This window comes from Nicotiana tabacum, chromosome 1 (genome assembly GCF_000715075.1).
Source record: "Nicotiana tabacum cultivar K326 chromosome 1, ASM71507v2, whole genome shotgun sequence".
Lineage (NCBI taxonomy): Eukaryota > Viridiplantae > Streptophyta > Magnoliopsida > Solanales > Solanaceae > Nicotiana > Nicotiana tabacum.
Window position 1 is genome coordinate 60108994 of NC_134080.1, and position 20370 is coordinate 60129363.

General features: G+C 34.7%; 1 protein-coding gene across 1 annotated transcript; it reads right to left on the bottom strand.

Annotated features, from left to right (window-relative positions):
• Positions 1–13644: 13644 nt before the first annotated feature.
• LOC107768045 (uncharacterized) lies at positions 13645–18192 on the bottom strand. Its single transcript, XM_016587151.2, has 4 exons — positions 18071–18192; positions 17852–17926; positions 15021–17645; positions 13645–14160 (listed from the first exon to the last, which is right to left on the bottom strand). Exons 3-4 carry the CDS (start codon positions 17515–17517, stop codon positions 13808–13810), a joined length of 2850 nt encoding a protein of 949 aa, XP_016442637.1. The 5' UTR covers positions 17518–17645; positions 17852–17926; positions 18071–18192; the 3' UTR covers positions 13645–13807.
• Positions 18193–20370: the final 2178 nt, after the last annotated feature.

Consider the following 20370-nt stretch of genomic DNA (forward strand, 5'->3'; position numbering starts at 1 on the left):
TCTCTCTCTCTCTCTCTCTCTCTCTCTCTCTCTCTATATATATATATATATATATATATATATATATATATATATATATATATATATATATATATATATATATATATACTATATATATCGAATATACCTTGATATATAATACACTATACTATATATATAGTATAGTGTATTATATAATACACTATACTATACACTTAGTATATATATACTATACTATACTATGCACTAAGTATTAGTGCATTAGCTAATATTATATCGAATATAGCTTATATATATATATTAATTGATATAAGTCAAGACGTTTTAATTTATTGTTAATATATATACATGCATATGAGTAGGTTATAAGTCGATGAATCAATTTACAAGTGTATCAATACCTAAAAGAACCCGTCCATGTGTTCCGAGCGCTTCATGTTCTTATATATACATACCTAATATTATATCGAATATAGCTTTAATATATATATATATAAGAGCTTATATATATATAAGCTATATATACCTATATATATACACTATATATATATATATATATATATATATATATGTACTATACTACATATGTACATAATTTTAAATTGAATTAAAATCCTAAATTTTAATATTCAATATTTAATATCGAATATATATTTAAAAAAAACAAAATAGAAAAAAAAAAGTAAATTCATTTTTTAGAAATAGCGACCAACTTTGGTCGCTATTTTAGTCAAACAGTCAAAACTTAATTAGCTACCAAAATAGTGACCAAAGTTGGTCGCTATTTCTAATTCCAGAGTCAAAATCGGGTTTCCCCTCCCATTCTCTTATTTTCTTCAAAAAATTTCCCCAAACTCTCTCTTTTCTCTCTCACACTCAAACCTCCCCTCTCCGTCTCCCAGCAACAGCAGCGCCACCGACGCCCCACCGACGGCAGCAGCTCCATCGTCGGCGACCCTCCAGTTCCCAGGTAGGTTTCCTCTCCTTCCTTTGTTGTTTGTTTTCGAAATATACTGATTTTGTTTAATTCCTCCTAGTTTGATTTGTAAAAATTAATTGTTCTTAGCTAAATTAAATCTATGATAATTGCTAGTAGCTAAAATATTTAGTTTTACCTACTAATTTGGGGATAACATTAGCAATACCTAAATAAGAGTATTTGTCTATTTAGTATTAGGGTTTTGGTTTGAATTACATTAGATTTATGAACTTAAGGTAGAAATTATGAACGTTTAGTTCTTGTATTAATTTATATTGAGTTCAATTGTGAAATATTGTTCATATTTGTTGGGTTTTCTGTCTTAATATTATTCTTTATTTGAGATAACAATGAAATATATAGGACTAAAATTAATTTGACTAAATTCATGCTTTAAACTATGAATTATACATTTATAAGATAAAAAAACATCGAGGGCTGCTATAGATTCTAATCCAATAGAGAAAGAAAAAGAATTAAAGGGAGGAGTTTATTAATGTATAAATTATGAACTTAAGGTCATATTGGACTTTTAGGATATGAATTGGACTTTTAGTTAACTATAAAAAGATTAGGATATGAATTAACTAAATTAATTTGTTCTTGTTTTATTTGTATAGATGGAACATCGTACTTGGATGTATAATAGGAATTATCCTAATCGGCAGGGATTGAGGGAGGATTTTGTAGAAGGGGTGGATGACTTTATTAGACATGCAATGTCACTTCCATCATACCTAAGTGAAGGAGTAATTAGGTGCCCTTGTGTTAGGTGCAACTGTATGAAGTTTGGAAAACCGGCGGAAGTTAAGCATCATCTTTATATTAAGGGGTTTATAGCAAATTACTTTGTGTGGACTAGTCATGGAGAGATCGATGGTAGCCATGAGATATTTCATAGCATGGTTGTAGGTGAAAGTAGTATGTCGGTGGAGAATTGATTCTAGAATTCATGATATGGTTGCGGATGCTTTTGGGATGCACTTAGGGGGTGAGCCCAATGAAAATGTTGAACAAACTCCTAATGATGACGCAAAACATTTTTATGAATAGTTAGAGGCAGCGAGTCGTCCACTACGTAATGGAAGTCCGCACTCTAAGCTGTCTGTTGCAGTTAGATTACTAAGTATCAAATCTGACTGGAATATTTCTCAAGCAGCCATTAACTCTTTCATTGATCTTATGAGTGAACTAGTTGACTCCAATATCAAATTACCTGCTGATTTCTATAAGGCAAAGAAATTAGTTTCTAAGTTAGGACTTTCGTCAATGAGAATTGATTGTTGTGAAGATGGTTTCATGTTATATTATAAAGATGATGCAAATTTAAGCAGTTGTAAATTTTGCGAAAAGCCTCGTTTCATGAGGCTTTCCGACGGGAATATGGTTGCTATCAAGGTGATGCATTATTTACCTCTTATACCTAGGTTAAAGAGGTTATATACGTCGATGAGTTCTGCTCCTTATATGAGATGACACTTTGAAAATAGAATACCACCTGGTGTTATGTGTCATCCTTCAGATGGAGAAGCTTGGAAGCACTTTGATAGGGCATATCCAGATTTTGCTAGTGAACCAAGGAACATTCTGTTAGGTCTGTGTGCGGATGGCTTCACGCCTTTTTCTGTATCTGCGATACCGGACTCATGTTGGCCTTTCTTTCTTACACCTTATAATCTACCACCCGAGTTGTGCATGACTAGTCTATATATATTCTTAAATTGTATTATCCCCCATCCCCGTAATCCGAAAAGTTTGATAGTTGTATATTTGCAACCTTTGATTGATGAGCTGAAACAATTGTGGTACGACGGTGTTGAAACATATGACATATCAACCAAGCAAAATTTTAATTTGCGTGCTAATTTAATGTGGACAATTAACAATTTTCCTGTGTATGGAATGTTGTCTGGGTGGATGACTGCTGGGAAGCTAGCTTGTCCTTACTGCATGGAAAATAGTAAAGCGTTCACTTTGAAATATGGCCGAAAGCAATCATGGTTTGATTGTCATCGTCAATTCTTGCCTCCTGATCATGAGTTTGGAAGGATTAAAATGCATTCAAAAAGAATAAAATGGAATATGATTCTCCGCCTCCGATACTTTCAGGTAAGGAAATTTGGGAGAGGGTCCAAAACTTCAGTAAAGTTACTGAAGCTCCACCTTATAGATTCCCCGGATATGGTGTTACTCATAATTGGACGAAACATAGTATATTTTGGGAGTTGCCTTATTGGAAGGATAATCTTCTCCGTCACAACCTTGATGTCATGCATATTGAGAAGAATTATTTTGACAATTTGTTCAATAAAGTGATGGATGTTAAAGGTAAGACAAAGGATAACCCGAAGGCTAGAATGGACTTACAAAAATATTGCAGGCGGCCTGAATTATATTTGCAGACAACAAACAATGGTAAGATATTCAAGCCCAAAGCAAGTTACACATTCACTTTGGAGGAAAGACGACAAATTTGTGATTGGGTAACAAAATTGAAGATGCCTGAGGGTTATTCGTCGAATCTTGGGGAAAACATTGATATGGAGGTAGGGAAGTTGAGCCATTTGAAAAGTCATGACTGTCATGTTTACATGGAGACCTTAGTGCCTATTGCATTTTGTGGTTTGCCTGAAAGAATCTGGAAACCCATCACAGAGATTAGTTTATTTTTCAAAGACTTGTGTTCTTCCACATTAAGGGAAGAAAACCTACTCCGCTTGGATCAAAACATTCGTGTAACTTCTAGTAAGATGGAAAAGATATTTCCATGTGGGTTTTTTGATGTGATGGAACACCTTCCAATCCACCTTGTACACGAGGCACAACTTGCAGGGCCTGTTCAATGCAGATGGATGTATCCCTTTGAGAGGTAATATTATAAGTTTGATGTAATTTTCTGTTTTATTTGAATACTTTTGGCTAACCTGAAATTATGTAGGACAATTAGCAAATGCAAACAATTTGTTAAGCAGAGGAATAGGATTGAAGGATCTATATGCGAAGCTTATCTTGCAAAGGAAACTGCTCATTTTTGTTCTTATTATTTTGAGAGTAATGTGCCATGTGCTAGGAATAGGCCCAATAGGCACACGGTCGAATATGTGAATGATCCATTATATCCGCCTATGTCCATATTCAATCAACCAGGCCGATGTTCTAAGGATGTTAGAAAGAGAAGTTTGAGTGATATGGAGTACAAGTCAACTACACTTCATGTGTTGCTAAATTGTCCCGAAGTTGTACAATTTCTCAAGTAAGTATTGATTTAGTAGTTATCAAAATATAAAATTTACTGTGATTACATCTCAATGCAATACTAAAAATATTTGATGTGTCACAGTTACTTCGTGGGTCAATTTGGCCATGATGTTGTATATACGACATTTGATACGTGGTTCAAACAATTTGTAAGTTTATCCTTAAATTATTCTAACACTATGTAGGTAACCAATGTTTGGAAGTTATGCTAACTTATGAATTTTTTTAACAATATGTAGATAAATGATCCAAATAATGATGTAAATCAATTTTTGAAAGATATATCTTGGGGACCTGGGCTTTAGGTCACAACAATGTCTAAGTACGTTGTGAATGGTTATATGTTTCATATAGAGGATTGCTCTAAAAATAAAAATAGCAACAACAGTGGGGTGTGGGTTCAAGGTGGTGATGGCAACCAAGTTGGAGATATTGATTATTATGGTGTGCTCAAAGAAATAATAGAACTAGAATATACAGGTTGGCCATTTAAGAAATTGATACTCTTTAGATGCAAGTGGTTTGACCCAAATCCAACAAGAGGTACAAGAGTACACAATCAATACAACATAATTGAGGTTAATCATACGAGGGAGTATGATCGCTATGATCCTTTCATAATTGCACATAATGTTAGGCAAGTGTATTATGCTCCTTATCTATTGCGGCAGAATAAGTCCGATTGGTGGGTTGTAATCAAAACTAAGCCTGTAGGTAGGGTGAAAGTCGAGAATGTGTTAGATATTGCATATCAAAACGATATCTCCAGTGTTCACCAAATAGTGAACGAACTTTTAGAAAATGATTTGGAACATCCTGAATACATATTGGAAGAAGTTGATATAAATGAAGTAATAATTATAGAAAATGAGGAAGAAGAATCAAATGATGAAGCTCAAACTAGTGAGGAAGAAGAATTCTCTGACGAGGAACAATACGTCGATGAGCTTTAAAAAGTTGGTTTCTTTAATAACTCTCGTTTATAGCTAGTTTCTTTATATGTTTCAATCTAAATATGTATTATATTATGCAGATGACAGGCAAGGGTCGAGGTAACAATGACCCTAGTGGTTCTCGGGTTGGAGAAAAGGCTAGGAAACCAAAGAGGAGGGTAGAAAATAATACTCAATCTTGTACACCCTCTTTAGATGTGCGTATGCCTATGCCTATGTCTTTGCCTCCACCCCAGGGCTATTCTGAGTTGCCACAACATCACATACCCTACACCTTCGTGCAGACACCAGGTCTTTCGTCACAGGGCAATAGGACTATACATCCGACATACGGTCCACCTGCCTCACGACTACGTGGATCACACCCATCAGCATCACATGGATCGCATTAATCCATGTCACATCCATATGGATCACAGCCATCAGTGTCACAGCCACTCAGGTCACAGCAATCAGTATCACAGCCACTTGCGGTCCATCCAGCTATGTCACAGTCCCTGAGGGTGATGGGTAAGAATTATTTGTTATTTTTACGTTTATTGTTTTGTACAGTTTTTACTAAGATATTAATGTATTTTTTTTATTAAATTGCAGGTTCATCCCGAGTAATATTATTACGAGGATAATCACCAAAGCAACCAGAAAGCTTTATGATGGCCCTTATGCGCCTTGGAGTGAATTCCCATTCTCGCTGAAGGAGCAAATTTTCAATGAATTTAAGGTATAAATGTTCTTTTAAGCAGTATAACTATTTATATTTATGATATTTCCATATAATATTTAACTTTTGAAATACAGAGCAAGTGTGTATGGGAACATCGCTATAGCGCGGACGTGGCTGCAAATTTTCATCTCAAAGCTCGCAAGCGATTGTCACATACTTTCTCCAAAGCTAGAAAGTTGAACCAGAAGCCTGACTGGTTGCTTCAGAATTTATGGAGGATTTGCAAAGGCAATGGCTTACTGCAAAGTTCTTAGTGAAGAGCGAAAAAGGGAAGAAAGCTCGTGCATCTTCAAAGGGAGGATCCTTGCACACTGGAGGTGCGATCAGCCTAGGGACAATAAAAAGAGGAATGGTACGTAATTGCTTAATTTATTTTAATTTTCAAAGTATATCTATTCTATTTATTAACTAAAATTTATGGGTTTTCAGGAAAAGAAGTTGGGCGTCCGATGAATCAAGATGAGCTATACATGGAGACTAATATCGTGAGAAAAAGAAAGAGACGGATCAAGAAAGGTGGGTTGAGGGACGAGTCTCGACTGTACATGTAAGTTTTCACTTTTCTTTAAGTATTTTGATTTACTTTTATATAAATATTGAAATACTAATTCAATGTAGTTTTCTGAAGTGGAGGAATTCATATGCAGTCAGCCACTTAATGAGTCGGGAGAGCCAATCCAACCTTCAGACGATGATGCTGAAAGAATGTGGACGGAGGCTGCAGGTGGTCCAAAATGGGGGAAGGTTTACGAGCTTCCTACTAAGAAATTTCATCACTATAAGTGTGGAATGCAAGGAATAGGGACTTCCTCGCAAGCCGAGCAATTTGATGGGGAGAGCCTCTCCGCTATGCGGGAGACTGTGATAAAGCTCACATCCGAGCTAGAAGCGGCCAAGAAAAGAGAAAAGCTTAGAGATGCTCAGTACATTGGCATGCAAGCTCAGTACCAGGGCATGCAAGAGCAGCTCAAATCTCTCCTAGCTTCTGGAGGTTTTTCGATTCCCCGGTCTCGTGAGTCATCACCAGAGGCTTGCCTTCCCCGTGCTTGTTCCTCCCATCCTCCAAGTGCTCGTTCCTCCCGTCCTCCCCATGATCGTTCTTCCCGTCCTCGAAAAGTAGACCCTTCTGGATACCGTCATGGTGATGAAAGTTCATCAGACGGTGATGATAATGATGTACAAAACACTCATTGATTTTTATACACTTTGAACTTGACAAATAGAATCGGTTTTCGAATGGGCTTGTAATAAGAGTTAACTTAGTTTGGTTAGCTTAATGTGGTAGTTCTATTGAACTTTAAACTTTGTTGGTTTTAATGTTGTTTTTGTGTTGTTATTGTTGTTGTTGTTGTGTTGTTGTTGTTGTTGTTGTTGCCTGTAATAGGGATTTGGTATGCTGACAGGTGGTGTAGCTGCCAAAACAGGCAGTTTCTGCCAAAATAATACCCAGAAAAGCGACCAAAGTTGGTCGCTTTCTATTAAAAAATTATTTTCTGGGCAATAACAACCAAAGTCGGTCGCTAATTAACCCAGATTTCTTAAAAAGCGACCAACTTTGGTCTCTATTCCATTAAAAAAAATTGGAAATATAGCGACCAATTTTGGTCGCTTATCTTTAAAAAATAATTAAATTCTTGAAATTGGCGACCAATTTTGGTCGCTTATTTTTAAAAAAAATTAATAAAAAATGACTAACATTGGTCTCTATTTTCCATATTTTAAAATATAATATTTGGTTTAGAGACCAAAGTTGGTCGCTATATTTTGATTAATAATAAATTAAAAAAATGTAATTTACATGTAGAGACCAATTTTGGTTGCTAAAATTATATTATTAAAATATTAAAGCGACCAAAGTTGGTCGCTTTTTTCTTTTCCCGGAATATTTGATCCTTTTACCTTAGAAACCAAAGTTGGTCACTAATTAGTGACCAACTTTGGTCCCTAATTAGCGACCAACTTTGGTCCCTAAGATAAAAGGACCAGCAATATAGCGACCAGGCCTGTTTGGACGCTTTTTGGTCGCTTTTTACCGGATTTCTAGTAGTGAAAAAACCTCGTTCATCACTAACTATGGCACATACAACTGCTATAACGTAATGTCATTCAGATTAAAAAATGCTGGTGCCACTTACCAACGACTAGTAAACCAAATGTTCGAAGAACAAATAGAAAAAACCATGGAAGTTTATATTGACGATATGTTAGTTAAGTCCTTGCGAGCAGAGGACCATTTAAAGCATTTGCAAGAAACCTTCAGTATATTGAAGAAATACAACATGAAGCTGAATCCAGAAAAGTGTGTGTTCGGGGTCATCTCCGATAAATTTTTCGAATTCATGGTATCCAACCGAGGGATCGTGATCAACCCCGACAAGATCAAAACTATCGAGGATATCACGGTAATGGATAATGTGAAGGCTATACAAAGGCTAACAGGGCGTATTGCAGCCCTCGGCGATTCATCTCGAGGTCGTCCGATAAAAGCCATCGATTTTTCTCGTTGCTGAAAAAGAAAAACAACGTCACGTGGAACCGGAATTCCAACGGGCCTTAGAAGAACTTAAGCGATACTTATCGAGCCCGCCATTGCTTCACACACCGAGGGCAGATGAATGACTATACTTATATCTAGCAGTATCGGAAATAACGGTAAGTGGAGTCCTAGTTCGGGAAGAACAACGTACGCAATTTCCAATTTATTATGTTAGCAGGACCTTAGGTGAGGCCGAAACTAGGTATCCTCACCTAGAAAAATTGGCACTCGCTTTGCTAAGTGCCTCTAGAAAACTGAAACCATATTTTTCAGTGCCGTCTTATATGTTTCAGTATCTATTTGTTGCTTATGTCATAGTCGGGTATCTTAGCGACCTTTCGTCACTTACGTCATGGCCCATCGAGACGGGATTTGGAAGTTCATATCGTTTCTCGTCATCTTCTCTCCGAGAAACGAGGGGACTATCTGTATACGGTCAAAACCGGTCTCGCCCTTTGTGTGACTAATCGAGACTGGAATATGATAGGTCAAGATTCGACCTTGTGTTATATCGAACCATGGAGCAAAGTTAGATCGTCGAACTCGTGACCCAGAGACCGATCAAGATCGAAGTCGGCCGAGATCGAGATCGAGCAAGATCGAGGAAAACTTACCGAGCCAAATAGAGGAAAGCCGAAATATCCGCAATCGGGCGAGGATCACGGCAGAAATTCCGGCACGTATCAAGAAGAGGCCGATTAATTAGCTAATCATGAGATTTCTTACCTCATATAGAACTATATCAAGAATAGGACTCCCCTACTATATAAAGGGGGTCTGATCATTTGTAGAGGGGATCATTTTTTTACGCAATACAAAACAATATAATATTATTATCTAGCTTTCATTATCTTGTTATTCTATTAATACGTCAGTTGAAACATCTTTTGGTTCAAGGGTGACTGAACTCGAGGGCCAATGCTATTTGATTCATGTGGTTTGCATTTATTCTTTTTATCGTCAATTTCAATATTAATCTATTCTTCTTAATTTGTGTCAAATTTTATCATGTATCCTTAAAACCGCGAATAAATTCAATTGTAATCCGATTTTAGGGTAAACAAATATCTTAACTTAATAATTAATATTACTAAAAAGGGTAGATTTGTTTTTCTTTATTTGATATATTTAATTTAATTCGCATTGTAACTTTTTTTCGTTCAAAGGGACTACCTTTTTATACATTAATATGCATCAATACAAAAAGGAGTGCCAATTGAACCAAATTTATTTTCATCTGGACTCATAAGTTTCTCCAGAAATTTTCTAGCTACCAATACTTTTCATATAATTCACTTATACCATCTGGTTCAATACTTGATTTAGCCCAAATTTATAATATTCAACCATGTTATCAATTGCAATTAACCAGTTACTTCACTATACGGGGAACTATGTACAAGTACAATTATTCGTTAATCATTAAAACACTTCATGAATCAACAGTTAGCATCTCGAACCAACTTAATAAGAGAAATTAATATGTAAATACTTGTAGGAGGAGACATGCATAATACTATACCTCCACATAATCTGCGTAATTAATGGGCTCTATTTTTACAAGTGTATTCTTTCACTTTGTCATGAGTTGAAAACATTAGTCAATTATTAAAGCTTTATTAAAATGTCAACTCATGTGGCATAGCATTTGTCCAGTGACTAATGAGTCTGAATTTGGAAGCAAATATACAGTCTGTCCTAATCATTAGAAGAGAATTTCACGTAATTATAGCACAAAACGTGCAATCATCACCATTCAAATATTCAAATCTAAGAAACATGATACGACATTATGACTGTCGCAGCTCCATTAGTTCCATAGCCGTTTGTGCCATCACTACAAAACATTGAGCTTTCATAAATTGTGTCTACCATGTGTTATAGTGCCTTCAAGCAATAATAATCCATTTGCTACTCCCGTTTCATATTAAATGAGGTAGTTTGACTCGGCACAAAGTTTAAGAAAAAAGAAAAGACTTTTGAAATTGGTGGTCTTAAAAGTTTAAGGGGTAAAAAGTTTAAGGGGCCATGACATTTGTGTGGCTATAAAAACTTTTCATTAAAGGTAAATCGGTAAAATAAAAGAGTTTAAAGTATTATTTCCAAATTTAAAAATGTGTCATTTATTTTGGAACAAACTAAAAAGGAAAGTACCTCATTTAATATGAAACGGAAGGAGTATTAATCTATCCGATATTTGTTACGTCCTGTTAACACAGATATCACATTTCTTTGTCCATCAGTACTTAAATAAATCAAAGGAATTCGCTTAATGTTTTTTGCTCTAATGAAATTTAAACATTAATATCACATGGTTCGTTCCAACCTTAATCTTACGTGATACATTTTGATAATAAAGCGTTAACTTTTCGATAAAAATACTCACCCTCAAAATTGAACAATAATTTTGTTGATTATCATATAGTATAATATATATTTTTATATTATACTATAAAAAATATATAGCCAGATTACAAATATTTATATTAAAGATATACCATGTTGGGGTAAGATTTGTGAAAACTAGTATGACCAAAATATTAGTACTCCCTTCCTATTAATTTATGTGAACGTATTTCCTTTTTAGTTCCTTCCCAAAAGAATGACCCCTTTCTCTATTTGAAAATAATTTATCTTTATGAAATGATTTATAGTCATACAAAATATATGCGTCTCATTTTACACCACAAATTCAAAGGTCTTCTCTCTTTTTTAAACTTCATATCTAGTTAAATGAGTTCATATAAATTGAAACAGAAGGAGCAGGATGAAAGTTTGATTGCTGAGTTGTTTTTATCAAGGTTGGACAATAACATATTGTTTTCGATCCTATCAATTATTTACGCATGGGAGAGAAATCTATATCTTTAGACTTTAATGATTAGATTATTTGACCGATTGGCTTATTGAAAATCTAGAAAAATGTGAGATTAAAGCATAAAAGCTCTATCTTAAGAATTATCTGCTGCCCTAAAAGAAACTTTACAAGTTTGCATGCAGCTTTTTTGGTATGTGAAAGTCTTTTTATTGGACTTGTTTGTAACAATGGAAGACTATCCGACAATAGGACAAACTATACGATCGGACCATCGGAATTTTCAGAAATTAGTACAATGGTCCCCTCCAACATTGAGAATTTTTCTTTTTGGCCCTTTATCTATTGACCCTAATTACTCTCTGATGAAAATATTCTTTTAGATCAGAGAGAGGACCATTTGCTTGCTCTCAGATAAGCAATATCTATGAACAAAAGCTGTCATTCAGAAATAAAAGAATATTCTTTTGCCATTTGATTTTTTATATACATATGTGGTCGACTTGACTGTTATCTTTGAGACATTTTTTCTTGAAATGCGTTTTATGGCGAGAAGCACAACAACTGAACTTTTCTTTTAAGAAACATAATCTTTAGCATGAATTTTTTTGGGTGTGTATGTCAGTGTATGTTGTGTATGTGTGTGTAAATATACATATTTATTTCTTCGTTTTTGCCAACAGGAATAATAATGATTAAGTGAAGGAATGTAATGTCTTTTCTGTTTGTCAGTGACAAAATGTATGTGTATAAATATTATTTCTCGCTTTTTCTATTGCTAAAAGGAATAATAATGATTAAATGAAAGAAGCTATGGTATTTACTGTTTGCCAGTCATTAAAACCAAAAGTTTAGGAAATTCCCTTGACTTAAAAGTCCATTGTCAAAATGAATGGGTGAAAATAATTGTTTCTGCCTCCAACTTAGTGTTAAAATCAATTTTACCTCCAATTTTAGCGATAGACATATTCTTCCCATACGATTTCCAATCCGATGAAGCAAAATGAGTTTTGAAATTCAAAACACTACTAAAGCCAGAGGTGTGAAATTTTAATTTTATATATGCGCCCTTTACAATTTTTTGTTGCTGTTTTTTTTTTGTGTGTGGTTATAATACATATTCCCCTTGTTCCAATTTATGTGAACCTATTTCCTTTTTGGTCCGTTTAAAAAAGAATGACCACTTTCTAAATTTGATAACAATTTAGCTTAAACTTACAATTATACCCTTAATGAGAAGCTTTTATAACCACACAAATACTCTGGTTCCCCTTTTTACTTGTTTAGGACTACAAATTCTAAAAGTCTTCATTTTTTCTTAAACTTCATACCCAGTCAAACATGTTCACATAAATTGAAACGGAGGGAGTACTAAATTTGGCCTTTTGAAAGATGAAAGGGATATGATTTCCCAAAATCAATAGCACGTCAAGTGAATTTACTAATAGTGAAAAACCAATGACATCTCAAATTTTGTTTTAATATGAAATGCCTCCTAAATTATATAATAAATCAGTATCCATTTAAGCTCCCTTTCTACTAAATCTTCAATTGCATGCCAATATTAATTTTGGATTCATTAAGTATTATATACATATGTTGACCTTTTTTTTAAAAATCAAATTCCAATACCACTGGCTATTTGTATTAATCTCCAGAACCAAACATTTATACAGAGATGAATTTGAACTTTCATGCATCCAAATTTAAACTGAATAAAAAAGTCAACCTACTATACAGGTTTAAATAAAGCCTAAAACTGTTAGTTATTTATTAGGCTTCTACACATTAAAAGAGTTCTCAAAAGTTGTGCTTCCTCTGTTCAAATCTTAGAGAGGGGCAGTTCAAGCAGATCCAATCTATACAGGCCATAAATATAGGTTGACCATAATAAAACTTTAAATATCAATAACAATAATAACAACAATAAACCTAGGGAAATCTCACAAAGTGAGGTTTAGGGAGGATAGAATGCACGCAGACCGCTGTTTTCGATAGAACCCGACTCAAGAAGTAAAACTAAAAAGGAAACAAAAACAACAAATAGTAAGCATAGCAAGCAAATCTGATTTAATAGCCGAAACGAAAGAAATGACATAGTAAAAGATATATACAGATACGAATAAAAAACTTTAAACACCATAAGGCTAAAAGAATAGCCTTCACTTAGTCGTAATAGTCATCAAAATAAGAAGAGAGGGCATTAGCTACACGTATACTTCCTTATAGGAGTATTTTGAGTGGTAGATTAATATTTATATTAAAGTCCAGGAGATTGGTAAAACCATTTTCCCTCTAGTTATCTATATATAAGTAATTATCTATATATAAGAAGCATGGAGTTCCACTATGTTGCATGCACAATGGATATATTACAAATAAAATACTATGAGAAGAAAATTATAAAAGTTGCAATCTATATATTAGCATTTAGTTTTATATCTACATTTTTACACTCAAATAGCATGCCACATAACATCCCAAAACATTGAGCAACACTCAGAAGCTGAAAGAAAAAGTAATTAAGGCAGAACAAAAATCTTGGAGTTAAAAGTCCCAAAATCTAAACACTAGAACACCTTTTCAAGCCTAAACCACAAGAATTTGATCTCACAAAAGAGTCCAATGTCTTTGCAACATCACTAGCACAGGGTCTTGCTGCTGCTTCACTAGCAGTGCACTGCAGTGCTACATTCATCATTTCCACCATTTTATTCTGATTATTCACTGCATCATTCTTCATTGCTGGATCCACCCATGTCTCTAAATGACACTCTGAGTAGCAATATCGTGCCCAATCGACGATACTCTCATGCAAGCCAAATTCAGTATCAGCAGGGTTTTTTCCAGTCAATAGCTCAATTAACAGAAGGCCAAATCCATATATGTCACTCTTCTCAGATATTCCTTTGTATTCTGAAATTACACCCGAAAAAAAGAAGGGAAAATTACAGTTAGAATGGGAAAGATTTTATTATGTTTTAGTCCTATTGCTATCATACGTGCATGGCATAAAGGGCCATGAAATAGGATTATGATATGATTTTGTTACATGACTAGATCTATTGTTTTCTACGTAAAGAACGAAATGATAAGATTGATAAAGCTTAGAATCATGTCTCTACATTAATACTCATGAAGCAAAGAAGAAAAACATTCATGATTGCCTCCATGAAATTTGTTTGCGTAATTTTCCTTGACCTCATAATGACTGTTATGGCCCAAAAAGTATCATAATATTAGCGACTATAATAAAGCAAAGTTAAAGCAGAACCAAGATAAAGACCAAGAACGTTGCATCTAAATGTTTAATTTTCATAGTTAGCACATTAGTTTTCAGCATAACATGACAGCTCTATCATATCGTATCGCACCCAAAAAAAAAAAAATTAAAAATATCGGATCGTACCTAAGATGGAAAAATAATTGCTATCAAAATCTTAGCTACCCTCTTCAGAATTATGTATTGTGTAGTATGTTTAAAAAAAATTCTTAAAACATACTTCTATCACTACGGCAAAACTAAAAAATAAACATGTTCTTTTATTTCTATTACTGACATAGGGATGGTTTATTTCCATTTAATCAAAAATTCTTGCTAATACAACAAGAACATACTAAGTGTAATCCCCATAATAGGATCTGGGGAGGATAGTGTTTACAAACTCTTACTAATAAATTCCAAAAAAGGAGAAGTATACAAACAGCAAACAAATAACCCATAGATATTATTCGTACGTAATGGACTTATGACAAGGGTAAAATGGTAAAATTACCTGGACCAACGTAGGTTGAAGAGCTGAAACCTTTGCAGAAAATAGTGGGAAGACTCAATCTCAGGTGAGCCTCATCTTTGCCGTCGATGATAAATTTCCGGGCAGAAATGTCACCAACAACAATACTTGGCGAACAAGAAAAATGCAAATATTTGAGAGCTCTAGCAATTCCTATAGCAACTTTTTGTCTACGTTCCCAATTCATGCCTCCAATTGCTTCGCTCAAATCTTTTCCTTCTACGTACTCATAAACCAAAATTCCACTTTTCTCCGATTTGCATGCAGCTATGAGCTTCACAACATTTGGATGTCGAACGTTCCCTAGTTCTTGAATATCTGTCCAAAAACTTTTTGGAATGTTCAAATTCACATGATTGAATTTCTTCACAAAGATTTGTGTGTTGCTTATTTCAGAAGATAAGATATCATTGAGGGTGATGGATTTTGAAGCCTTGGAATCAAAGAATTGAATATCCCAATTACCATCTTGAGTACTCTCAACTTTCTTGAGCTTTAATTCTCTTCTCCTTTGGATGAATAATACAACTAAGGCCGAGAATACAAACAAGACTAGAATTCCAAGAAGACAAGTCAAGAAAAACCACCAAATTGAGCTTTTCTTGACGGCTTTGCACGGCGACAAACCGCTTGTGATTTCGTCGCCACGGCCACCACAAAGTTGATTTCCGACTACCGCGCTTGAATTTATGGCTAAGAAAGCTCCAGTGGATGGTAAAATTCCATGGAAATGGTTGTGAGAAATATTAACTAGGACAAGTGATTCAACTTTTCCCAAATTTGGTGGGATTTCGCCTGATAATTCATTCATTGACAAATCAAGAAGGCTAAGAACTGGCATTTCTGAAAGACTCATTGGAATTTGACCTGATAGCTGATTTTGGCTAAGGTCAAGTGTCACAAGCTTTTTGCATGAAGATAACTCATCTGGGATTTCACTTGAAAGATTGTTGCTACTTAACTTCAGCTCCATTAGTTCTGAAAATTGCCCGAAACTTCGAGGAATATTACCCGAAAAACCATTTCCTGATAAATCCAGGTTTTCAAGATTCTTGGTACCAAAAGAATCAGGCAAGGTACCAAAAAACTTGTTCCTAGCCAAATTCAGCATTTGAAGTGCTGGCATTTCCCATTTCCTTCCACTAATAGATCCAAAAAAATTGTTGCCCGAGATATCAAGAAAGTAAACAAGTGGAAGCTTAGTAAATTCCAGGGACAATTCACCAGTGAGTTGGTTGTTTTGCAAACGGATCCTTTGTAAGCTTTTGCAATGGCTTAAGCTCACCGGGATTTCGCCTTGGAGGGAATTTGAGAAGAGTATGAGTTTAAAAAGATGGCCGGAATAACATATGTTTTCGGGTATTTTTCCGGTGAGGTTATTGGTGGATAGGTCAAGAATTGTGAGATTGTTGTATTTTCCAAGGTCCTTAGGAATTTCACCTGATAATTTGTTAGACCATAGTTGAAGAACTTGGAGATGAGGCATGGAAGTCAAAGCATTTGGAATTCTACCAGTGAAATTGTTGGCAAACAATTGTAGAACTTCCAAATTTTGTAATTGTGATATAAGCTCAGGAATTTCACCGGACAAGAAATTATCACTTAAATCAAGTGATACCAATTCCTTGAGATTGAATAGGGATCTTGGAATTGGGCCAGTGAGCTTGTTTATGTAGAGAAAAAGGTACTTAAGATTGGTGAGATTACCTAAAGATGAAGGGATTTCACCTGTTAGATTGTTGTACACAAGATCAAGATGATACAAAGAAGTCAATTCACCAATCTCTTTTGGAATTCCACCTGAGAAATTGTTATATCCCAAGTAAATAAGCTTCAAGTTCTTCATAAGACCTAGTTCTCGAGGAATTTCTCTGATTAATTGGTTTGAAGCAAGAGTCAAGAATTCCAAACTAGAAATATTTGAAATAGACTTTGGTATGCTCCCAATCAAGACATTTCCACCAAAATCGAGAACTTTAAGACTCGAAAATAGTCCAATATTTTCGGGGATTTTCCCTGAAATCATGTTGTTTGATAGATCCAATGTCTCAAGAAGTGGGATTCTTGAGCCTTGAGGAAGTGGACCTGTGAAGTTATTGTTGCTAAGATTGAGAAATCTAAGTGCCAAACAAGATGAGAAATTTCTTGGAATTTCACCAGAAAGCTGATTATTGGAGAGATCAATTGATTCAACATGTGGCAAGTTGAAAATACTCTCAGATATTTTTCCAGATAAATTCTTGCCCGAGAGCTCAATTTTCGTAACATGGGACAACTCATCACAAATAACACCATTCCAATGGCAAAAAGATTGAGATGGAATCCAATTATGGAGAGACCCTAACGGATCCTTCATCCATACTTTCATCGATAAAAGTAGCTCGAGCTCAGAACATCTGCCCTGCTGCATGTAAAATAGCATGAACACGAACACGAACATAATCAACTTATCGCGTGGTTTTGATCCTCTCTTGGCCATTTTTTTCTCTAGCTGAAAGCTCTATATCATCAGTTGCATGGAAAAAGGGAAGTGGCTGCCTGAACTTTTAAAGATGGACTAATAAAGCTTGAACCAACTTTCTGCTAAGAGGAATGATCCTTCATTTTCTGTCACCAACATGAAAAAATTCTCTGTTAATATAACAAAACATTGGGATCTGGTGGTTTACAGAAGAAAAAGTTTCTTTAAAAAAAAGTGGACTAAAAGCTAAAATAATCTCAGCTTTCTATGTGGAATCTTTTGATATATACATCTGACATTACATATAACTATAAAAAATACTCCTATTTATATCATCATTATGAAAACATACCAGGGAGCACTAAAAATTTGTGTAATGAAGAACCCCAGGATTTATTATATCTTCCAGACAAATAAGAAGTAGATCCTGAAAAAAGACATGGTTGAAATTGGATCAAAAAGCATATATAATGGATATATGTTGCAAAGAGTAATTACAAAAAGTGAATAAAAACAATGAAAGATGAGCAATAAAATATGAATTTAATATAAGGTGATGAAGAGTAATTACCAAAAGTGAACTATAAATTAATATATGAAGGTTTGCTTGGCTCTTTTTTTTTTTTTTTTTGAGCTTGAATGCATAGAAGTAGAGTTTTAGTATCGAGGGTTTGAAAAGAAGATAGTTGGATAGGGTTTGGGAGTGAGAATTTGAGAGTATAAATAGAAGGAATGATGGGAAAATGAAAAAGGGCAGAGAATTGTCGAATAATTGCGAGAGTGCCCCTTGACCTGTATTTGAAGTTTTGAACACGAATGGATTGGAAGTGAAAAAGGAAGAAAGGGAAGGAACATATGTTGGAGAAAAGCTTAAGCTTTTGTCGGATTTTACCAAAATGCTCTTTTGACTGCCTTTGGGGATTGTCAAAAAAAGGATTCCTCTAACCGTTGAAAAAGTTTATTGGCCATGTGAGTTTTTTTTTCTTTTTCATCCTTTAAATTACATTCGATAATTATGATAAACAAAACCTAGCAAATGACAATCCCAACAAGTTTTGGAAATTTTCAACTGTCATCTTTCAGATTTTGAGATTTTAAACAGTGAGCTGGATTACTTTTTAATGTGCTAAATTCTAGTTCATCCAGATTAAGTGTACCCTAAATAACATTAGTATGGTAGTTTACTCCAGCTTTCAATATTACTCCTTCCGGTCCACAATAAGTGACCAATTCATTTTTTTATTTTGGTCCAAAATAAGTGTTTATTTATATAATCAAAAAAGAATTTAATTTATTTTTACAAAATTACCCTTATGTATATATCTCAAAAAAGTTTTCTTACTCCTCACATTACATATTTAATTAAGGGTAGTTTAGTCATACTAGGTATTTTTGTATAGAATTTAGTATTTTCTTAATGGTCACGCCAAAAGCAAATTGGTCACTTATTGTGGACCAGAGGGAGTAGAACTATACCATATACTTATAAGATAGAGTACTATCGCTCCCAAACGCACACGCAAGTATACATGTGGTCATACAAGTAATACTCCTCGCTCCAAGATGTTCCTCGTGTGTATTTTTTCTTCAAAGTGTCGTCTCCCCTCTCAAAATAAGATTAGTCTTGCTTTTATAGGCGTTGGGTAGGTCTTCGGCCGAAATAACCTTGTCCCGAGCAAAGTTGGAGATGTTTCCCGTCACCAGCACCTAGGTAGTGTTGGGCGCTACCTGTGGCGCAATTTTCAGAAAGTTTATTTTCCCAACACCAGGTAGCGCCCCACGCTGCCTGTGGTGCCACAATGACTAATTTTCAACCTTTTGCTTCTTTTCAGCTCTAATCTCGTACATTTCACCCCCTAATGCCTCCAGATGATTCTTACATATAAAAATACCTCGAATAAGCATAAATCAATACATTTCACATCCGAAATTTACGAAATACGAGTAAAATATGAGGCGATATACATATAAATATATATACTTTAAGTCAAATATCAAGTACTATTTAACCCTTAATTTTAATTTGTTAAAGAGAAGCAGCCTGGGAAATCTTTTTTTTCATTAAATCGGATAATTAATCCTTTGTTCCCATTTACTTGTCATGTATATTAAAAATAAGTGTTCCCTTATATTTGTATCCTAAAACATAAAAGTACTAATTGTTCTAAAATTAGATAAATATTAAAGAATTAATAAGGGGTAGATTAGTCAAATTACACTTTTAATAATTTTTTATTTTAAGGGTGTAACGATCCGATTGGTCATTTTGAGTATCTGCACTTCGTTCTGTGGTTTGAGGCCCCAAATGTCTCTGCTTGATGTATTATGACTTGCGTAAATCGTTGGTATTGGTTTTTAAGTTATCCGGAATCGATTTGGAAGAAGGAACTTCAAGATTTAAGCTCTAAGTTGGAAGAGTTGACGAAGTTTGACTTTTTAGTATTGGACCTCGGAATGGAATTTCGTCGATTTTGTTAGCTTTGTTGGGTGATTTTGGACTTAGTAGCGCGTGTGGATTATAATTTGGAGTTCCGTAGTCGAATTAGTCTTGGAATGGCGAAAGTTGGATTTTTGAGAAGTTTGAACGAGAGTGCACTTTTTGATATCAGGGTTGGATTCTGATTTCGGATATTGGAGTAGGTCTGTAATGTCAAATGTGACTTGTGTGCAAATTTTAAGGTCAATTGGACGTTTTTCGGCATCGGTTGTAGAAGTTGAAGTTTCAAAGTTCATTGATTTTGACTTGATGTGAGATTCGTCGTTTTGAGGTTGTCATACAAGATTTGAAGCCTTGAGTAGGTTTGTCTCGTCATATAGAACTTGCCTACAGAATTTGGCGCCATTTGGAGTTGATTTGATATGGTTCGGACG

Coding starts and splice junctions, on each gene's coding strand:
- LOC107768045 (XM_016587151.2), bottom strand. CDS start 17,517: ATGGCCAAGAGAGGATCAAAACCACGCGATAAGTTGATTATGTTCGTG. Junction 14,161..15,020: donor TTCAACCTACGTTGGTCCAG/GTAATTTTACCA, acceptor GTGTAATTTCAG/AATACAAAGGAATATCTGAG.